We start from the raw sequence: 23,551 nt of genomic DNA on the forward strand, positions 1-23,551 counted from the left end.
GCCCCTCCGCTGAAACTAGACGCATGGATGAATGATTACAAATTTAATCACAATTGTAATCAGGCAAAAACACGATGTCGGTTGAAGAATATTAATTGAATATTCAAAATATGTCCTTCATTTTTTTTTTTTTTACATACAATATTTTGAGCAAAATTAGGTCAGTAGTGCAAAATAACTAAACATAAGTAAAAGTACTATTAGCTAATGGACTAATATTACTGTTTAAATCATTCACTCTTTGCACCCAGGGACTTGTTTTCCGAGTGTGTAAACAAAACAAAACAAAAAATATTGATCTTATCACTGTAGTATTGACTGTATACTGATACTGTATCTATACTATCGATATTTTTCTATCGGTCTGCCCACCCCTGTTTACTGTACATTCAATTTAAGAACTCTAACTTAGTTAACAACGGCTGATTGTATTCTGCAACGGTGTGTAGTGTAGCATGTTTAGCTATTCCTTGTAGTCTTAATGATACTGGTAAGAAACAGTTTGTTTGCCCCCAAAGAGACAATGGTGACTCGCACTGTGGAGGCATGTTAGCCGCAAGCTCACAAGCAAGGACGCTTGCGTGCGTTGGGAAAGCAGTCGTTTTCTTGTCGTTGTCAAATTTGCGGGACCCAGTTAGAACTTGTCAACATGCATTATCACGATATGATGATAGTAATAAAAGCTCTATCGTCTGCTACAATTATGTCAGGCTGAATCGGCAATATTGCGCAACCCTACCTACAAGCTATATGCAAAGTATGTGTATATATATATACGTATATGTATATATATATATATACATATATATATATATATGTATGTATATATATATGTATATATATGTATATATATATATATATATATATATATGTATATATATATATGTATATATATATGCATATATATATATGTATATATATATGCATATATATATATATGTATATATATATGTATATATATATATATATATGTATATATATATGTATATATATATATATGTATATATATATATATATATATATATATATATATATATATATATATATGTATGTGTATATATATATATATATGTATGTGTATATATATATATATATATATATATATGTATACATATATATATGTGTATATATATATATTTATATATATATGTATATATACAGTATGTGTGTATATATATATCTGTGTGTGTGTGTATATATATATATATATATATATATATACAGTATATGTCAATGTTAAAAAAACGAAGTACAGTATCTTAGTATGTTTTTGTCTCAAGTACAGTATCTTAGTATGTTTGTCTCAAGTACAGTATCTTAGTATGTTTATGTCTGAAGGAACAAGCATGTTTTAAATACCAGGTGCGCATGACAGATACATAGACTAGCAACATAGAAACGTGACCCCTTGTGTGTCCTGACTAAGTAGAACATCTAACAAACCCTAAGTGTCATCCAGTTTACACAATGGCTAATGTGCTGCAGCCTTGTAAATGATTGACTAGCTTCCCTGCCAACAAATGCTGGCCAGGTTGATATTCTCAGGTGAGTATTTGGTGGTTAGTTCCACAAGTCAGTGTGCATTATTAGGGTTGCAGGCTGCAGCTCTCGATTATTTTATCAATCGAGTAATCTGTCGAATAATTTGTTCAGACCTATAGTTTTAATGTGTGTGTTTAAGAGAAATACTTAAAATAAAGATTTTTATGCTTACCATAACCTTCTATTTACCTTCTTTTACCTTCCATTAATCTTCTTTGACCTTATTTTGTCTTGTTTGGCCTTTTATTTACCTCATTTTACCTTCCATTTATCTTCTTTGACCTTCTATTTACCTTCTTTACCCTTATCTTAAAGCATTTTCGGGACCATAATGCATACCGGATTATAAGGTGCGCTGTCGATCAACCGGTCTATTTTGGGGTGTATTTTCATACATAAGGCACACCAAATTATGAGGCTCATTAAAAGGGTCATATTATTTTTGAAAACACTTTATTGTGTTCATCATAACATGGAATGATGGTTCTTTGGTCAACAATGTACATACTGTAATTGATGTCTTCCAGACTAATTTCAAGCTTGGTTTGCGCTGTTTGGTGGGCGGTCCAACTTCTGTGGCTCCACTTTGACAGCGTCTGCTCTCCATCATCTTTTGTAGTTTTTGCACTTCCATAGCGAGTCTACTGACAGATGAAGTTCGAACTATAGGCCACTTTGTATTAGAAAGGGCAACAGCGGAGAAGAAATGTCTGACAACAAGAGGATAGGCTTGATTGTTTTATAAATAGCTCTGCAATGTCTCCACAGATTTATTTTAACATTTGCGGTGATTATGTATACCTCAAATGCACGACAGCACCTACCAATAGGGCGAAACTAAACGCGAGATGATATGTCTCCTAATAGTTGCCATTTTGGGGTCCTTATACATTCGCCATGATAATAATACCAGTATGTTGAAGCACAGTATGTCTAACTATGGTAGCTGTATTGCTTCGGCTTCTATCAAGCGGTGTGGCTTTGTAGCTTACCAAAGTCATACTAAAACATTTTGACGGATTTCTTAGCGCTGTGTGTAATGTTCTATATTCTCAATGAAACATAAAAGTGTGGGTCTAAGCACAATCAAAAGTAATCCACATATTACCTGCACTGGGTTACAGGCTGCACTGTTGATTTATGAAAACAAATTAAGTTTTACCTTCTGTTTACCTTTTCTGGCCGTCTTTTATCTATACATTTTACCTTTTATTTACCTTATTTTTACTCTTTCTTTACCATCTATTTATCTAAATTGACCTTTCGCCTTTTTATTGACCTTCTAATTACCTTTTATTTACCTTACTTTACCGTCTTGTATCTACTATTTATGTTTTTCCACCTCATTTTACCTTTTATTTATCTTGTTTGACCTTCCATTTCCTTCTGCTTGCCTTTTACCTTTTTTGCCTCCTTTTTGTTATATTTAACATGTTTTACCTTATTGTACCTTTCTTTACCTTCTATTTACCTTATTTTACCATTTCTTTATCTTGTATTACTATCAATCAATCCATGTTTATTTATATAGAAGCCACAACAACATCCTCAGGTCAGAGAGCACTTAAACTCACAGCCCAGTGGGATGTCAACATGAAAGCGTATGACAAACCTTGGACAGCCAGCACTTCATCCGTGGCCACCAGACCTGATACCCCCGTCCCCGCCCATTCCCCCCATCCCCCCATCCCCTCCACAAGGGAGAGGAGGGCAGAGGAGAAAAGAAAAGAATCGGCAGATCAACTGGTCTAAAAAGGGGGTGTATTTAATGGCTAGAGTATACAAATGAGTTTTAAGATGGGACTTAAATGCTTCTACTGAGGTTATCACTATCCTTTATCTTCTAATTACCTTATTGTATCTTCTTTTTACAATCTTTTACTTTTTAATCATCTTCTTATACCTTCTCTTTACTTTCATTTATCTTTTTTGCATCTTGTTTAACCCTATATTACCTTCTATTTTGCTTATTTTGCCCTCTTTCACCTTCTATTTAAATGGTTTACCTTCTTTTATGAGGTACGGATTTTATCAATTTGTATTAGATGAACTTATTGAATTAAGCTTCTGTGTCCAACAATTCCCCTGTGGGGGTCAATAAAGTTGGTGTCAGTGTAAGTGGAAATATAATGGATGTAATTGTTGTCCACCTAGTGTGCATGATGTCATGTTTTGTGGAGAAACCTTAAAGAAGACTCATCTTTCTTGGCTGTAGAGCACATGAAGCCAGTAGAACAGGATCTGAGAAAATGTTTCCAAGTGGGCAAGGCAAAGAGCTGCTTCCATAAAAGGTGTGACAGTGATTTGGCAGCCCTCAGTGAACAAAGAGATGCTTCCATAAAAGGTGTGACAGTGATTTGGCAGCCTTCAGTGAACACTAGTCAACAGACTTCCAGGAAGATGGATCAAGTATATTTGCACTGTGGCTTCACAACAGCTTACAACAAAGCTCACCTAAAAAAGCAGTTCAGCTTATTAGTCATAGTCATTAGTCATATTAATTAGTTAGTATTTGTTGACCATAGCAGATCTTTAGGTGTCAGTGATTAAATACTTTTCAATCTTTTCTTGTCTTGTTGTGCTCTCCTAGACGTCCACTCCGAGTATCCACATCTCACTGGCTGTGTGTCCACAAACATGGAGAATTTCTACTGCAGATGGGATGTTGGCACCGTACAGAACTTCTCAAAACCAGAAGATGTGCGCCTGTTCTATACGAGCAAAACGTAAGGGAGGAACTCTGTCATAACGAACATAAAGTCACTGTGCACAAACAAGAGGTTACAGCAGGGGTCCCCAAACTACGGCCTGCGGGAAGTCCCAAGTTTAACAAATAAAAACAACAAAAAACAATATTTTTAGAGAAAAGTATTATTATTTTTATTAATCTGTCCTTTCTAATCCATTTTATACCGCTTGTTACTCTCGGTGTCTCCTAGCCGCTCAGGCAAATCATATTTTTCCATTTTTCCATCGATAACGTAACATAATCACGTTCAGAATATATATATATATATATATATATATTCATATATATATATATATATATATATATATATATATATATATAGATAGATAGATATGTATATATGTATACATACATATATGTATATATGGAGATATATATATATGTATATATACATATATATGTATATATATATGTATATATATATGTATATACAGGACTGTCTCAGAAAATTAGAATATTGTGATAAAGTCCTTTATTTTCTGTAATGAAACTATAAACATGAAAATGTCATACATTCTGGATTCATTACACAACTGAAATATTGCAAGCCTTTTATTATTTTAATATTGCTGATTATGGCATACAGCTTAAGAAAACTCAAAAATTCTATCCAAAAAAATTAGAATATTTCCTCACACCTATGGGGTTCAGGTCAGGGGAGTTGGCAGGACAATGGAGGACAGTAATGCCAGGGTCAGTACACCAGTTACTGCTGGTTTTGGCACTGTGGGCAGGTGCCAGATCATGCTGGAAAATGAAATCATCATCCCCATAGAGCTTTACAACAGATCAGCAATATTAAAAAATTAAAAGGCTTGAAATATTTCAGTTGATGTGTAATGAATCCAGAATGTATGACACTTTCATGTTTTTAGTTGCATTACAGAAAATAAAGGACTTCATCACAATATTCAAATTTTCTGAGAGAGTCCTATATATATATATATATATATATACCCTGCCTTCCGCCCGATTGTAGCTGAGATAGGCGCCAGCGCCCCCCGCGACCCCGAAAGGGAATAAGCGGTAGAAAATGGATGGATGGATGGATATATACTGTATATTAAGGCTGCGAATCTTTGGGTGTCCCATGATTCGATTCAATATCAATTCTTGGGGTCACGATTCGATAATATATCGATTTTTTTCGATTCGATTCGATTCTCGATTCAAAAACGATATTTTTCAGATTCAAAAGGATTCTGTATTTATTCAATACATAGATTTCAGCAGGATCTACCCCAGTCTGCTGACATGCAAGCAGAGTAGTATATTTTTTTAAAAAGCTTTTATAATTGTAAAGGACAATGTTTTATCAACTGATTGCAATAATGTAAATTTGTTTGAACTGTTAAACGTACCAAAAATATGACTTATTTTATCTTTGTGAAAACATTGGACACAGTGTGTTGTCCAGCTTATGAGATGCCATGCAAGTGTAAGCCACTGTGACACTATTGTTCTTTTTATTATTTTTATAAATGTCTAATGATAATGTCAATGAGGGATTTTTAATCACTGCTATGCTGAAATTATAACCAATATTGATACTGTTGTTGATAATATTCATTTTTGTTTCACTACTTTTGTTTTGTTCTGTGTGGTGTTTGTGTCTCCTCTCAATTGCTCTGTTTATTGCAGTTCTGAGTGTTGCAGGCTCAGCTTTGCTTTTGGAATTGGATTGCATTGTTATGGTATTGCTGTGTAGTTGTTTGTTGGATTGATTAAAAAATTAAATAAATAAAAAAATTAAAATTATTTTTTTTAAATGAAAATCGATTCTGGATCGCACAATGTATTCGATTCGTATTCAAATACATTTTTTCCCACAACCCTAATATATACATATAATATATATATATTATATATATATATATATATATATATATATATATATATATATATATAAACCCTAATATATACATATAATATATATATATTATATATATATATATATATATATATATATATATATATGTATATATGTATATATTAGGTTTGGCCCGATCCGATATTTGGATCGGATTTGCCGCCGATATTTGCCAAAAAATGCGTATCAGCAGGGCATGGGAAAATGCCGATCCAGATTCAGTTTTTAAAAAAAACTCCGGTCCGTGTTTTCCAACGCACCGATTTAAATAGTACATTCCACTCTTCTGCTGCTTCCTATACTCCGTTCCGCATTTTCCAGCACAACTTCAAAACATCCACAAGTCTGTGTTCTAACCATTAAGACGGCCGTGTGAATAAAAAGTTACGGTAAAAATGTCAGCTGTGTGGGATTATTTTCCCCTACGAAAAGAAAAAGATGAAAAGGTGGAGTGCAAAACATGCCACAATAAAGTCAAGCGTGGTGGTAAAGTTGTAAGACATTTTAATGACTCTTGCGAGTGAGAGGCTTTTTAGCACTCATCATTGATTAAAACAGGAGCAGGCTGACACCTGAGCATTTTGAAGTGCTCGTTTTTGATCGAAAGAATCTCCCCATTAAGCTTGGACTTCAATTGTTTGCCCCCCCCCCCAGACTGGGGCAAACAATTGAAGGGAGTGTGTAGATATATACATATATATATATATATTTTTTTTTTTTTTAAGTTCACATTTGTTTAAGAGCAAGTATTGATGCTGAGTTATAGACATTTTATCCCACTTAGGTTGTGTATTTTGCTTTTTTTTAATAATGTTTACAGCATTATTTGCACTTTATACTGTTCACTTTTTTACTGTTTAATGATGCGATTTCTGTTTGTCATGTATAATTTTTGATATTTGTGTTTATCCTTGAATACCAAGTATTGTGTATTATTCAAAGTCACCTAATTCACCTGGCTAGTTGTTATCAAGAGTACTAAAATCTGTTCCAGCATGAATCTGACAACTAAGTAGGCTAAATAACTTTAAACTTTAATACATGCTCGGATAGGCCAGTATCAGCCAGTATCGGTATCGGATCGGAAGTGCAAAAACAATATAGGTGTCGGATCACAAGTGCAAAAACCTGGATCGGGACATCCCTTGTGTATATATATATATATATATATATATATATACATATATATATATATATATATATATATATATATATATATAAATATATATATATATATATATATAGAGAGAGAGAGAGAGAGAGAGAGAGAGAGAGATGTATATACATATAAGTATATATACATCTATATCTATATTTATACACATACATATATATATATATATATATATATATATGTTTCGCCCAGCAGAGAGTTAGCAGCGTGGCTAATGTTAGCTGTGATGCTAGCGGACTACGAGGTGCTGATTCTCATCCCAGTCGAGTGGTAATATGAGAGAAAGAAGGTGCTAATATGGTAACAAATGAAGGAAGAATTAATTCCCAAGAAAAATAGCACAAAGTCCATCGTCTGGCGGTTGCTGGACTTCATATATATATATATATATATATATATATATATATATATATATATATATATGATTTGCCTGAGAAGCTGAAAATTACAAAAAATAAAAAATGTATTATTATGTTGGTTTTAACCAGAAAGCGCTGCGGGAAACCCTGTATAAAAATGATAAATAAATTGTGGAGTGAATGAATGATGCGTTCTCACTTTTCTGTGAGCGTGTTAAGTATCTAGTTGATAGAAAAACGCAATATAAATCTAATCCATTATTTTTAATATTATTATTATTATTTTGTAATAACTTTTGCAGTATGTAACCCAGTATTACAAAATGTGTCAAAGTTTATTTCAAAATGTGTTCAAAAATTGTATTCCAACATAAGGTGTATTATAAAGTGAAAATATATTACACTTGTAAATATTGTGCCATTATTCCTTTCAGCATTGTTACAGACCACAACAAATGGAAGGACCATTTTTGTTAAGCCATAAAAGTTTGAAAAGTGAACAAATTGTATTTTGAATTATTGTCATGAGTACTGTCTTTGATCAGTGTGTTGTCAGTTTTTCAAAGCTCTATCCTCTATTAGTCAACCAAAAGGTCAAATAAGTGTATTCTGCCTTTTTTTACAACTACAACTGCAGTTGCAAAATGGTGCACATGCACACCTTATCAGTGGTGAATAGATATAAAGTTCCCTTGAGATTTGAAAGAACCCAAATGTTTGCTTCTGAGCAAACTACTACTGGGTTTGAGCCCTTTCCAAAGCTGGCTGATTAGAGAAGTTGATTCAGGGTTGTGCATGCACAAGTACCAATGTTTGTGGGACTCTTCTATCCCACATGGCTTCTCCCACTCACTCTCCTAAAATTAGACATAACATTTTACATTTCACCTTTTTTACAAAGACAATCTGTTCAATTATAGGCAGTTTGTCTGCCTGTGATTGTGTACAATTTGTTTTCATTAAATTATAAAACAAAATCTCAGGAAATGATAGAATTAAAGAACAATTTGTTTTAAGTAACATTACAGTCATACAAATGTAAATATATACTTTATTTGGTGGACTAGAAATTGTCCTGAGGGAACTCTCCTGAAGGAATCAATAAAGTACTATCAATCTAATTAAATTGATTACTTCAATTGTAGACTAAAAAGTGTTAGTTTTAATGTTATTAATTGAGGAGTAGGACATAATGCAAAGGTGATTTGCGTCACGGATGCAACTGTATTATGTGCGGGGGGGAAGACGGCAAGACGTCACACATGCCCCCCCCCCCCCCCTATTGTGTATTTTTAGCTAATGCAACAAAATTGAGTTCTTATCTGTACTGTAAAGTTCAAATTTGAATGACGATAAAGGAAGTCTAAGTCTAAAATGATCTATTTTTCCACTGTACTCTATTTAAGTGCGGCACTTATTGTTAATTTTGCCTTTCATTCACAATCCCGATGTGAAACAAAACCACACAATTTTTCTATTTTGTGCTGTCTAAATCGTAAAAAAAACTGCTAGCAAGAGGCAGCTACCATTGCAGGTAATGGAGAAACAAGATATTCCGTCGATAAAACCTTGGAGCAAGTGTTGACGTCAACGCACTTTTGTGTCTTTTTACGCATTGAAATCCGAAAGGATGCACATTTCCGTAAGTCCGTGTGTCGCCCGGACGCAGATTTTTTATTTTAATTTTTACCGCCCGATTTTATTTGTATTTTTTTTATTTGATCAATTAACGCTTTTATATTTGCCGGGTCAAATTATTAATTATTATTAATTATTAATTACTGGTCGACTTCAAAGTAATGAACTTTCCGGTACAATTTTTTAAATTTTGAAAGGTTGAAATCCCTAAATTCTTTGCAATAGCTTGTTGATTTTCTCACGCATTCATTGACAAAGTGCTGACCCTCGCCCCGTCCTTGTTTGTGAATGAGTGAGCATTTCATGGAAGCTGCTTTTACAGCCAATCATGGCACCCACCTGTTCCCCATCAGCCTGTTCACCTGTAGGATGTTCCAAATAAGTGTTGGATGAGCATTCCTCAACTTTCTCAGTCATTTTTGCCACTTGTGCCAGCTTTTTTTAAACACGTTCCAGGCATCAAATTCCAAATGAGCTAATATTTGCCAAAACTAACAAAGTTTTCCAGTTCGAACAATAAGTATCTTGTCTTTGCAGTCAATTCAATTGAATATAAGTTGAAAAGGATTTGCAAATCATTGTATTCTGTTTTTATTTATCATTTACACAACGTGCCAACTTTGCTGGTTTTGGGGTTTGTAGTTTCAAATAAACTTTTACAAACTCAGAGACAATTTAGCATCTGCAGTAGTAGTTGCAGTAGTTAAGGTACGCCTTAGTGAGCGAGGTGCCTTGTTACTAAAAGTAGTTCCTCAGGTTTAGTTCTTACAACAACAATGTTGTTAAGGATTGGTTAAGATGCAGGTCTCGACATGTCAACGTTGGCAGTGTTTTGGGGCGGAATCAATGAATCCTTTAGCAAAATTGTTGGCTGCCTCTTACTAGCAGTTTTTTTTACAATGTAGACTTCACAAAACAGAGAAACGTGTGTTTTTATCTCACATTGGCATTGTGAATGATGGGCAAAATGACAAAAAAGTGCAATTCCCCTTTAAGAACCACACTAATTAAAGTAACCTTTGCTTCCACTCTAAATTAGTACGACACTTCTTGATATGCAGTGACGCTGATCCCGTACATTGTTTTTCTTTCCCGTCCCTGCAGACCTAAAGAGTGGAGCGAGTGTCCTCATTACAGCAGTAGGAAGCTGAACGAGTGCTTCTTCAATGAAAATCACACCTTCATCTGGATTTATTACAGCGTCCAGCTGCGCTCAAGGGATCAAACAATCCTCTTTGATGAGAAACATTTCTGTGTGGAGGACATTGGTCAGTCTAATGTTTGACTGAGAGATTAAAGAGTTGTGCACATTTGTCAGAAAACAATGAAGAAAAATCTCGACTTCTGTTCTCCCCCGGCAGTGCAACCAGATCCACCGATAAGCCTGAACTGGACGGTACTGAATGTTAGCGTGACCAGTAACTTCTACGATGTCATGCTCAGTTGGAAGCCACCTCCGACTGCAGATGTGGAAATGGGATGGATGACATTGCAGTATGAGGTCCAACACCGCAAAGTGGATTCTGACAACTGGGAAAAAGTGGGTAGAATTTGTGCTTGAAAAAAATATATATTTATATTTTGTGTGTAAAGTGCAATGAATCAGTGGTTGTTGCATAATACAATGAAACCCGCTGAAGTCGGTCCTGTATGTGTCCACAACCCGTCCATGTGGAGCAACTCATCAAATCCTGGTCTTTCCTTGTTTTACTTAAAAAGTGCCCGCTTTAGTTGGCGTCGACATGGTGGGCTGCTTTTGTCGACAGAATTTTGAAAGCCAAACGGGTCGTTTATACAAAAGGGGTCAAATTCAGATTTAAAATACCTAGAATAGAATAGAATAGAATAGAATAAAAAGTACTTTATTGATCCCTGGGGGAAATTCAGCAACCTCTGCCACGTCCGGCTGCTGCTAATAAAGGCAAATGGTGATTAGATAACAAGGCCCACCTGGGCCATCTACTCATCTGTCACTGTCTTCGAGGCCAGTACTTGCACGCCCCCCTCCACAATTGTGGTCTACGTATACTATATTACAAAATGGTGGTTCTTTGGTCAAAAGGTTGCATATATTATGTATATCCCAAATACACAAAACAGCCACCAACAAGTAAGGAGTGTTGGTTTTGCATAATAGGACCCCTTTAAATAAGATATATACTGTATGTATATATATATATGTATGTATATGTATTAGGGGTGTAACGGTACGGGAGAAAATTTGTCCCGGGAGGTTTTCGGGAGAGGCGCTGAATTTCGGGAGTCTCCCTGAAAATCCGGGAGGGTTGGCAAGTATGGCCGCGGCACACTGGTGTGCCGTGAGATATTGCCTGCTGTGCCGTGGGAAATTATGCAACTCCACCTAATTTATCCCAAAAATATTTTTTAGCAAATCACTAACTATAATCTGCCAAAAATGTGCTGTTTCTTATTGTCTGTACTGTGTAAAAGTCAGCAGGGTAACCACGCAATGCTGCATGTCAGTGGGTGGCAGCAGTGCTTTGTAAAAGTCGTAATGTGTCGGGTGAGACGAGGATGGTTTGTTGTGATCCCAATATGCAGACCACAGCGGGAGGCAGTATGCAGGTAAAAAGGTATGTAATGCTTAAACCCAAAATGAACAAAAGCAAAAGGCTACGCAAAACGAAAGTCAAACTAAACTGGCTACAAAGTAAACAGAGACAGAATGCTGGACGACAGCAAAAACTTACGGCGTCCAGAAAGTACATCCGTACGGGACGTGACAATCAACAATGTTCACACAAAGAAGGATGCAAACAAGGTAAATAGCCTTGCTTGCTAACACAAAGCAGGTGCGCGGTATAGCGCTCAAAGGAAGACATGAAGCTGCTGCAGGAAAACAGACAAAACAGGAAGGACCACCAAAATAACAGCGCAAGACAAGAACTAAAGCACTACACACAGGAAGACACCAACAAACTTAAAATAAGGCACTATAAGGTTTTCTGCTGGTGGTGTGCCTACGGATTTTTTTAATGGAAAAAAATGTGCCTTGCCTCAGAAAAGGTTGAAAAACAGTGGTCTAGTTACACAGCCTGAAAACATGCACACCGTGACTTCCTGTTCAATGGTATGTAAGCTTCAGAATAAAAGTATGGCAGTGTCAACCATTCTACCACAGCAACTACCAAAATTAACCGGAAGAAAGGTGTGTGACTGTCCAAAAACTTAACTCTCGCAACTAATGACCACCAAAGATGTCAACTTCAGCGGGTCGCACTGTACTTTGTATTAGGATGGATCTCTATTAAGAAATTTATGTTCTTACTTTTATACTAACCTAGAAATGTTTTTCTCACATGATTTGAATGCAACATAATCCTTTCTTGATGTTCACTACTATTTTCTCTTTTTACCACAGTCCGAGCTTGTAAAAAGCACACGTCACTCTCTGTATGGCTTTCAAAGTAATATCAATTATGAAATCCGAGCCCGCTCTAAAAGCCACGGTGGGAAGGAGTTCGGAGACTTCAGTGACTCGATATTCGTCCACGTTCAAACTGCAGGTAATAACTAGCGACTTAAAAGAACACATCTGTTCAAGGTTTTCCAGTACACTGACAATGTAAATGTGTATAGTACAGTACATGTTTTATCATCCACATCATTCCATATATCCTGCTCCTAGTCAGGGGGCAGCAGTGATGTTTTACAGCATATTTGAAAAGTGTGCTTTTGTGACTCCAATGATATATTGAATGAATTGATATATTGAAAGCAATCTATGTGTATGGGGTAAGTACAGTAAGAGATACTGTCAGGTTCAAACACGGATGAAATTATTAAACAGACAAAGAAGCAAGGAATTAAACAAGAGACAGAATTCAATTTAGCTCAATTGAGGAGAAACATCTGGGCTGTACTCTGTACAGTCTTCCAACACGCTCTGACGAAAGATTGTACGCTTCCTCTTTTATTTTGTCTTTCCCCTGATTACATGGGAACAGCTGTTTCTAAAGGAAGTGGGGTCGTAAACAGCCGTCGGCTTTGGTTACAAAACAGTTCAAAGAAAAGGTACCTGGAGGGGAGTCAGGTCCTGCTTTTTTTCCACTTCTTAGATCTCGGGTCGAGTCAAAATCTTCCTGTAGATTACAATACATCAAAGAAACCGACACTTTCAGGTCGCTTCCCATCCTACTCAGTGGAGTTTTACAAGCCTTTTGATTGGTAAGATCAAAGATAGCTTAGCAACACAACGTTTTGTGATAACTCACGTACAATTATTCTGAGAGATACTGCACACGAGTATGTACCAGGTGTCCCTCACAAGAAGTCAAATAAGTGACCCACCCAATGGGAAAAAAATGCATTTTTGAACCCTCCAATATTTCTACCAACTAGTGCATAATACAATGTTGTTGTTTTTTTCAGGATCAAATTTGCCTTTGGTGGCTTTGCTCACCTTTGGTTCCTTGTGCTTAATGGCCCTCCTGATAGTGGTGGTCTTTTCAAAGCAGGAAAAGTAAGTGATTTTTCATTCTTTGAACTTCCAGTTTTAACATTTTCACAAAAAAGATATAAAAAGGTAGAGGATTCAGGGCGTCACCAGTGATGGGCAAGCTACTGAGAAAATATAGTAAGCTATATGTTACTCCCGATTAAATGTAGCTAAGCTACAGTAAAAGAGAATTGTAGCAAGCTACACGGCAAAAGTAGCTTGCTACATCAAAGTTACATTTAACAACATTTATATATATGGGCCCACGTGTATAATATCAAAGTTGTTGGAACTGAGAGTTCTCCATTACTTTTAACTATCTGTCATTTAGCTGGGGACACCCTACAACTTGCCTTTTCTTTGGCCCACCGCTATATTATTATTTATTTTCTCTGCCGACAGTAAAAAAATAAAAAAATAAAAGTGTCTGTTTATATCTTGAAAAAAAAAAAACAATGACTTATGTGTTGTTTGGGAACCGTTGGCAATGGTTATGTGCAGTAAAACTTTTCATGAACTCAGCTCACCTTAATGTGTGCTCCTAAATTTGTGTTAGACCTCTTAGATCAATCAATCAATCAGTATTTTTTATATAGCCCTAAATCACAAGTGTCTCAAAGGGCTGCACAAACCACAACAACATCCTCGGTTCAAATCCCACATCAGGGCAAGGAAAAACTCAAGGATGACAATGAGAACCTTGGAGAGGACCGCAAATGTGGGTGACCCTCCCACCTCCAAAGACATGCACCTGGGGATAGACCCCTCCCACCTCCAAAGACATGCACCTGGGGATAGACCCCTCCCACCTTCAAAGACATGCACCTGGGGATAGGCCCCTCCCACCTCCAAAGACATGCACCTGGGGATAGGCCCCTCCCACCTCCAAAGACATGCACCTGGGGATAGGTTGATTGGCAACACTAAATGGTCCCTAGTGTGTGAATGTTGTCCGTCTATCTGTGTTGGTGTACCCCGCCTTCCGCCCGAATGCAGCTGAGATAGGCTCCAGCCATCCACCCCCACCCCACACACACACACACACACAACCCCGAAAGGGACAAGCGGTAGGAAATGGATGGATGACTCAGGACACGCATTATTGTGGGTTTCCTGTACGTCATCTTCATTACTCAAGAAAAAATGTAATCTGCAAAAGAGAATCCCTCTGTCATTTTCAAGTACGGTATGTTTTTATTTTTGTTAAATCGTCAGCTTGAAGAGTCCCTCTGTCTCCCACTACCTGTTCGTCATGTGTTATTAGTTGGCTTCCCTCTGTCTCCCACTACCTGGTCATCATGTGTTATTAGTTGGCTTCCCTCTGTCTCCCACTACCTGTTCGTCATGTGTTATTAGTTGGCTTCCCTCTGTCTCCCACTACCTGGTCGTCATATGTTATTAATTGGCTTCCCTCTGCCTCCCACTACCTGGTCGTCATGTGTTATTAGTTGGCTTCCCTCTGTCTCCCACTACCTGGTCGTCATGTGTTATTAGTTGGCTTCCCTCTGTCTCCCACTACCTGGTCGTCATGTGTTATTAGTTGGCTTCCCTCTGTCTCCCACTACCTGGTCGTCATGTGTTATTAGTTGGCTTCCCTCTGCCTCCCACTACCTGGTCGTCATGTGTTATTAGTCGGCTTCCCTCTGTCTCCCACTACCTGGTCGTCATGTGTTATTAGTCGGCTTCCCTCTGTCTCCCACTACCTGGTCGTCATGTGTTATTAGTTGGCTTCCCTCTGCCTCCCACTACCTGGTCGTCATGTGTTATTAGTTGGCTTCCCTCTGTCTCCCACTACCTGGTCGTCATGTGTTATCAGTTGGCTTCCCTCTGTCTCCCACTACCTGGTCGTCATGTGTTATTAGTTGGCTTCCCTCTGCCTCCCACTACCTGGTCGTCATGTGTTATTAGTTGGCTTCCCTCTGTCTCCCACTACCTGGTCGTCATGTGTTATTAGTTGGCTTCCCTCTGTCTCCCACTACCTGGTCGTCATGTGTTATTAGTTGGCTTCCCTCTGTCTCCCACTACCTGGTCGTCATGTGTTATTAGTTGGCTTCCCTCTGTCTCCCACTACCTGGTCGTCATGTGTTATTAGTTGGCTTCCCTCTGTCTGCCACTACCTGGTCGTCATGTGTTATTAGTTGGCTTCCCTCTGTCTCCCACTACCTGGTCGTCATGTGTTATTAGTTGGCTTCCCTCTGTCTGCCACTACCTGGTCGTCATGTGTTATTAGTTGGCTTCCCTCTGTCTGCCACTACCTGGTCGTCATGTGTTATTAGTTGGCTTCCCTCTGTCTGCCACTACCTGGTCGTCATGTGTTATTAGTTGGCTTCCCTCTGTCTCCCACTACCTGGTCGTCATGTGTTATTAGTTGGCTTCCCTCTGCCTCCCACTACCTGGTCGTCATGTGTTATTAGTTGGCTTCCCTCTGCCTCCCACTACCTGGTCGTCATGTGTTATTAGTCGGCTTCCCTCTGTCTCCCACTACCTGGTCGTCATGTGTTATTAGTTGGCTTCCCTCTGTCTCCCACTACCTGGTCGTCATGTGTTATTAGTTGGCTTCCCTCTGTCTCCCACTACCTGTTCGTCATGTGTTATTAGTTGGCTTCCCTCTGTCTCCCACTACCTGGTCATCATGTGTTATTAGTTGGCTTCCCTCTGTCTCCCACTACCTGTTCGTCATGTGTTATTAGTTGGCTTCCCTCTGTCTCCCACTACCTGGTCGTCATATGTTATTAATTGGCTTCCCTCTGCCTCCCACTACCTGGTCGTCATGTGTTATTAGTTGGCTTCCCTCTGTCTCCCACTACCTGGTCGTCATGTGTTATTAGTTGGCTTCCCTCTGTCTCCCACTACCTGGTCGTCATGTGTTATTAGTTGGCTTCCCTCTGTCTCCCACTACCTGGTCGTCATGTGTTATTAGTTGGCTTCCCTCTGTCTCCCACTACCTGGTCGTCATGTGTTATTAGTTGGCTTCCCTCTGCCTCCCACTACCTGGTCGTCATGTGTTATTAGTCGGCTTCCCTCTGTCTCCCACTACCTGGTCGTCATGTGTTATTAGTCGGCTTCCCTCTGTCTCCTACCTGGTCGTCATGTGTTCCCCTTATTAGTTGGCTTCCCTCTGTCTCCCACTACCTGGTCGTCATGTGTTATTAGTTGGCTTCCCTCTGCCTCCCACTACCTGGTCGTCATGTGTTATTAGTTGGCTTCCCTCTGCCTCCCACTACCTGGTCGTCATGTGTTATTAGTTGGCTTCCTCTGTCTCCCACTACCTGGTCGTCATGTGTTATTAGTTGGCTTCCCTCTGCCTCCCACTACCTGGTCGTCATGTGTTATTAGTTGGCTTCCCTCTGTCTCCCACTACCTGGTCGTCATGTGTTATTAGTTGGCTTCCCTCTGTCTCCCACTACCTGGTCGTCATGTGTTATTAGTTGGCTTCCCTCTGTCTCCCACTACCTGGTCGTCATGTGTTATTAGTTGGCTTCCCTCTGTCTCCCACTACCTGGTCGTCATGTGTTATTAGTTGGCTTCCCTCTGTCTCCCACTACCTGGTCGTCATGTGTTATTAGTTGGCTTCCCTCTGCCTCCCACTACCTGGTCGTCATGTGTTATTAGTTGGCTTCCCTCTGTCTGCCACTACCTGGTCGTCATGTGTTATTAGTTGGCTCCCCTCTGTCTCCCACTACCTGGTCGTCATGTGTTATTAGTTGGCTTCCCTCTGTCTGCCACTACCTGGTCGTCATGTGTTATTAGTTGGCTTCCCTCTGTCTCCCAGTACCTGGTCGTCATGTGTTATTAGTTGGCTTCCCTCTGTCTCCCACTACCTGGTCGTCATGTGTTATTAGTTGGCTTCCCTCTGTCTCCCACTACCTGGTCGTCATGTGTTATTAGTTGGCCTCCTCTGTCTCCCAGTACCTGGTCGTCATGTGTTATTAGTTGGCTTCCCTCTGCCTCCCACTACCTGGTCGTCATGTGTTATTAGTTGGCTTCCCTCTGTCTCCCACTACCTGGTCGTCATGTGTTATTAGTTGGCTTCCCTCTGTCTCCCACTACCTGGTCGTCATGTGTTATTAGTTGGCTTCCCTCTGTCTCCCACTACCTGGTCGTCATGTGTTATTAGTTGGCTTCCCTCTGTCTGCCACTACCTGGTCGTCATGTGTTATTAGTTGGCTTCCCTCTGCCTCCACTACCTGGTCGTCATGTGTTATTAGTCGGCTTCCCTCTGTCTCCCACTACCTGGTCGTCATGTGTTATTAGTTGGCTTCCCTCTGTCTCCCACTACCTGGTCGTCATGTGTTATTAGTCGGCTTCCCTCTGTCTCCCACTACCTGGTCGTCATGTGTTATTAGTTGGCTTCCCTCTGTCTCCCACTACCTGGTCGTCATGTGTTATTAGTTGGCTTCCCTCTGTCTCCCACTACCTGGTCGTCATGTGTTATTAGTTGGCTTCCCTCTGTCTCCCACTACCTGGTCGTCATGTGTTATTAGTCGGCTTCCCTCTGTCTTCCACTACCTGGTCGTCATGTGTTATTAGTTGGCTTCCCTCTGTCTGCCACTACCTGGTCGTCATGTGTTATTAGTTGGCTTCCCTCTGTCTCCCACTACCTGGTCGTCATGTGTTATTAGTTGGCTTCCCTCTGCCTCCCACTACCTGGTCGTCATGTGTTATTAGTTGGCTTCCCTCTGTCTGCCACTACCTGGTCGTCATGTGTTATTAGTTGGCTTCCCTCTGTCTCCCACTACCTGGTCGTCATGTGTTATTAGTTGGCTTCCCTCTGTCTCCCACTACCTGGTCGTCATGTGTTATTAGTTGGCTTCCCTCTGTCTCCCACTACCTGGTCGTCATGTGTTATTAGTTGGCTTCCCTCTGTCTGCCACTACCTGGTCGTCATGTGTTATTAGTCGGCTTCCCTCTGTCTCCCACTACCTGGTCGTCATGTGTTATTAGTCGGCTTCCCTCTGTCTCCCACTACCTGGTCGTCATGTGTTATTAGTTGGCTTCCCTCTGTCTCCCACTACCTGGTCGTCATGTGTTATTAGTTGGCTTCCCTCTGTCTCCCACTACCTGGTCGTCATGTGTTATTAGTTGGCTTCCCTCTGTCTCCCACTACCTGGTCGTCATGTGTTATTAGTTGGCTTCCCTCTGTCTCCCACTACCTGGTCGTCATGTGTTATTAGTTGGCTTCCCTCTGTCTGCCACTACCTGGTCGTCATGTGTTATTAGTTGGCTTCCCTCTGCCTCCCACTACCTGGTCGTCATGTGTTATTAGTCGGCTTCCCTCTGTCTCCCACTACCTGGTCGTCATGTGTTATTAGTTGGCTTCCCTCTGTCTCCCACTACCTGGTCGTCATGTGTTATTAGTCGGCTTCCCTCTGTCTCCCACTACCTGGTCGTCATGTGTTATTAGTTGGCTTCCCTCTGTCTCCCACTACCTGGTCGTCATGTGTTATTAGTTGGCTTCCCTCTGTCTCCCACTACCTGGTCGTCATGTGTTATTAGTTGGCTTCCCTCTGTCTCCCACTACCTGGTCGTCATGTGTTATTAGTTGGCTTCCCTCTGTCTCCCACTACCTGGTCGTCATGTGTTATTAGTCGGCTTCCCTCTGTCTTCCACTACCTGGTCGTCATGTGTTATTAGTTGGCTTCCCTCTGTCTGCCACTACCTGGTCGTCATGTGTTATTAGTTGGCTTCCCTCTGTCTCCCACTACCTGGTCGTCATGTGTTATTAGTTGGCTTCCCTCTGCCTCCCACTACCTGGTCGTCATGTGTTATTAGTTGGCTTCCCTCTGTCTGCCACTACCTGGTCGTCATGTGTTATTAGTTGGCTTCCCTCTGTCTCCCACTACCTGGTCGTCATGTGTTATTAGTTGGCTTCCCTCTGTCTCCCACTACCTGGTCGTCATGTGTTATTAGTTGGCTTCCCTCTGTCTCCCACTACCTGGTCGTCATGTGTTATTAGTTGGCTTCCCTCTGTCTGCCACTACCTGGTCGTCATGTGTTATTAGTCGGCTTCCCTCTGTCTCCCACTACCTGGTCGTCATGTGTTATTAGTCGGCTTCCCTCTGTCTCCCACTACCTGGTCGTCATGTGTTATTAGTTGGCTTCCCTCTGTCTCCCACTACCTGGTCGTCATGTGTTATTAGTTGGCTTCCCTCTGTCTCCCACTACCTGGTCGTCATGTGTTATTAGTTGGCTTCCCTCTGTCTGCCACTACCTGGTCGTCATGTGTTATTAGTTGGCTTCCCTCTGTCTCCCACTACCTGGTCGTCATGTGTTATTAGTTGGCTTCCCTCTGTCTGCCACTACCTGGTCGTCATGTGTTATTAGTTGGCTTCCCTCTGCCTCCCACTACCTGGTCGTCATGTGTTATTAGTCGGCTTCCCTCTGTCTCCCACTACCTGGTCGTCATGTGTTATTAGTTGGCTTCCCTCTGTCTCCCACTACCTGGTCGTCATGTGTTATTAGTTGGCTTCCCTCTGTCTCCCACTACCTGGTCGTCATGTGTTATTAGTTGGCTTCCCTCTGTCTCCCACTACCTGGTCGTCATGTGTTATTAGTTGGCTTCCCTCTGTCTCCCACTACCTGGTCGTCATGTGTTATTAGTTGGCTTCCCTCTGTCTCCCACTACCTGGTCGTCATGTGTTATTAGTTGGCTTCCCTCTGCCTCCCACTACCTGGTCGTCATGTGTTATTAGTTGGCTTCCCTCTACCTCCCACTACCTGGTCGTCATGTGTTATTAGTCGGCTTCCCTCTGTCTCCCACTACCTGGTCGTCATGTGTTATTAGTTGGCTTCCCTCTGTCTCCCACTACCTGGTCGTCATGTGTTATTAGTTGACTCACTAGTTTCAATGACCCGCCTTGTCTTGCCTGTGATTGGCCAGTCCGTAATGTTTCACCCTAACCTTAGCCAATGGGGACTCATCATACGAACACCAACCAATCATCATGGATTTTCTTTGTATGTATGGATGTTCTCATTTATCCAGGTCATTTTAATTGTTCCATATTTTTGGGGCCTGGATTCACATTCCATTTTCTCTCTTTGTAGCTTTGATGTAAGCTACCTAGCTCCATGGCCTTTATAAGTAGCTAAGCTATAGGAAAAGCTACTTGTTAAAAATGTAGCTAAGCTACTGTGAAAGTACTGGAAAATGTAGTTAAAATACGTAACTTAGCTACATATAGCTCATTATGGCCCTTTACTAGGTATCACCATATATTAATACATTCTTGTATATACTTATCATTATATGTAAGTGTATTTTACATGTAAATGTCTTTTTTTTGCTCACTCAAGGCTGATGGTGATTCTTCTACCACCTGTTCCTGGACCTAAAATCCGAGGAATTGACTCTGAGCTACTCAAGGTATCCCTCCGTGTTTGAGCTTAATACAGGAAAAACAAATTGGCCACAAAAAAAGATGATCCAATCTTGAAATAACTGCTGCTTTGACCAATATTTTCTAACATTGCCTTTTGAAGCGTCGCAGTATCAGTCTGAAGGTTGCTATCAAGATAGCTTGGAATCACAAACGAACACTACTCCCCCAAAGTCAGATGCCATTTGGTAAAAAGGCTAAACACAAACCATTGTGTTATTATCAGTTGAGACAATCCAATCAGGGTTTTATGCCGCCGAGTCCTGATACCGATCATCCTTGAGTGTGATTGGCCGATATCGATAGCAATCAAATGTATTAAATGTAAATGTTTTTATTTATTTATGGTAACAGTTAAACAGTAGCAACCCAATATTTAAACAAGTTAGTTATTTTATTTTCTTACACACAATTGTTTGATCAAAACCAAACCGATAGTAGTAACTAAACAAAAGCAACATCGACCAACTACTCACTAAACATTATTTCTTGGTGTTGTTTAAAGCGAGCTTAGCTATTAGTATGCCAGCTCCTGGCTTGCTCTCCGTGTGTAACATGTTCAGCCTCGTCCTCCAGTGATACTCGTACTCGATAATGATACTCACGATACTAAGAATTGGAGTTTATTTGCTGTAATGGAGGTGATAATTATTATCCGAGGGGAGGGACTCCACACTGTGTATGGAGACAATTACTGTAATGAGCTGCTAGCCACTTGTCAGCCAGGAGACTAAAAATAGAAAGAGTATCAGTCAGAAAGGTTCATTTAGCGTTTGTGTTTGGCATTAAAAGGCATTTTTCGATTGTTCGATATTTTTGACGCATCCCTAATTATTAATTATATGTATCAACATTTAAGTTCTCTATTTTTCCCATTTTTGTTTTTGTCTGGTTTTATTTTAACAATATGCTGGGGGCCAATTAAAAATTAACTGTGGAAACCCCAGTCTGCCCTGTACTGGAATATATGGTTATCAGTCAAAAGTTGTCATTTAATAATAAAAAAGGTGCTTTTTTTATCTGACAGAAAGGAAAGCTGAAGGAGATGACTTCGATTCTGGGTTCCCCACCTGATCTGAGACCTGAGCTGTACACCAATGACCCCTGGGTGGAATTCATCGATCTGGACATTGAGGAACAGAATGCCGGAATGACACACTTGGACACGGACTGTCTCGTGGACCGCTCCTTGATCTCCAACTGTTCACGTCTTTCCGTCAGTTTTCGGGACAACGACTCGGGTCACGCCAGCTGCTGTGATCCGGATCCCTCCAGTGATGTGGAAACATCGCATCCGAACCCTCCCATCCCAAAGCCAGCCTCCAATAAGGAACAGGCCACCGCTAGACCCGGTTCTGAGGGCCAAATCCCCACACCGGGAGATCCTTCTTCAGCAGCCCTTGTCAGAGAGGCTTTGTACACACAGGTGAGTGAGGTAAAGGCATCAGGCAAGGTGCTGTTGTCACCCGAGGACGAGATGGAGAAAAACACAGTTGAAGAAAACCAAACTGCTGAAAACAGGGAGGAGCAGAAAGAGTTGAAGCTCCTGCTATCTACAGAAGACCGAGGTTACACCTCAGAGCTCAATGCAAGGAAAATGAGCCAATCGCTCTCTTCCAATAATACAAGTGACATGTGCTCGACGGGGGGAGACTTAGCTTCTGTGCCGTGTTCCTCATCAGCGGACTACCAGAAGCCTTACCAGGAATCCCTTACAGATCCCACGTCCTCGCTTTCCCCTGCTCCGGTCTATACAATGGTAGAGGATGTTGGCAGGCAAAACAGCCTCCTGCTGACCCCGAGCTCAATACCTGACACCCAGTTGACAATCTCCAAGGCCATGCCCACACCGGACAGCTATATGACCCTTGACCTTTTGGAAAGTATTCAACCGTTGACCGAGGGTGATCTCTCCAAAGTTAAAACTGTTCTGACAAACATCTGAAACAGTCTTTATGATTGATGACTGCCTCAGTGTTGAATGTCAGCTCACCTAAAATAGAATGTTGTGCTTGTCCTGCCGCCACCCCTCCTTACTCAAACATCTGAAGGATGTGTGTTTTTCAGGAGCAAGAAGGGAATTGAATTAACATTTAGTTCTGGTGGCCCTGAGGTGAATTAACCACTTGTTTATCCCTTTTTTCAGTCCAATTCACTCTTCTATTGTAATTAATTGTATTCCCTATCCCAAGCAGAAATGTATGTAAATATATTATAGATTGTGCACCTCTTCTTACCCAAAGGCTTGTCATTCAGTGTCGCTACAGTACTTTTTTTTCATACAGCCACAATAAAAAGCTTCTGTTCTATACACCGATCGATACTAATCCACACCAATCCTGAAACTAATATGAATAAAATGTTGGTCAGTTAATAGCTTT

General features: G+C 40.3%; 1 protein-coding gene across 2 annotated transcripts in view; it reads left to right on the forward strand.

Moving 5' to 3' along the window:
- The window catches only part of LOC133536542 (growth hormone receptor-like), an 82,447-nt gene extending 58,966 nt beyond the window's left edge, over positions 1–23,481 (forward strand). For both annotated transcript variants that reach the window (XM_061877170.1, XM_061877171.1), the window contains exons 3-9: positions 4,133–4,268; positions 10,437–10,600; positions 10,694–10,872; positions 12,715–12,859; positions 13,725–13,815; positions 21,088–21,157; positions 22,198–23,481. In XM_061877170.1, coding sequence (XP_061733154.1) covers positions 4,133–4,268; positions 10,437–10,600; positions 10,694–10,872; positions 12,715–12,859; positions 13,725–13,815; positions 21,088–21,157; positions 22,198–23,115 — 1,703 coding nt within the window. In that variant the 3' untranslated portion in view covers positions 23,116–23,481. The remainder of the gene's footprint in view (positions 1–4,132; positions 4,269–10,436; positions 10,601–10,693; positions 10,873–12,714; positions 12,860–13,724; positions 13,816–21,087; positions 21,158–22,197) is intronic.
- The last annotated feature ends 70 nt before the right edge of the window (positions 23,482–23,551 follow it).

Source organism: Nerophis ophidion, linkage group LG17 (assembly GCF_033978795.1).
Source record: "Nerophis ophidion isolate RoL-2023_Sa linkage group LG17, RoL_Noph_v1.0, whole genome shotgun sequence".
NCBI classification, from domain to species: Eukaryota; Metazoa; Chordata; class Actinopteri; order Syngnathiformes; family Syngnathidae; genus Nerophis; species Nerophis ophidion.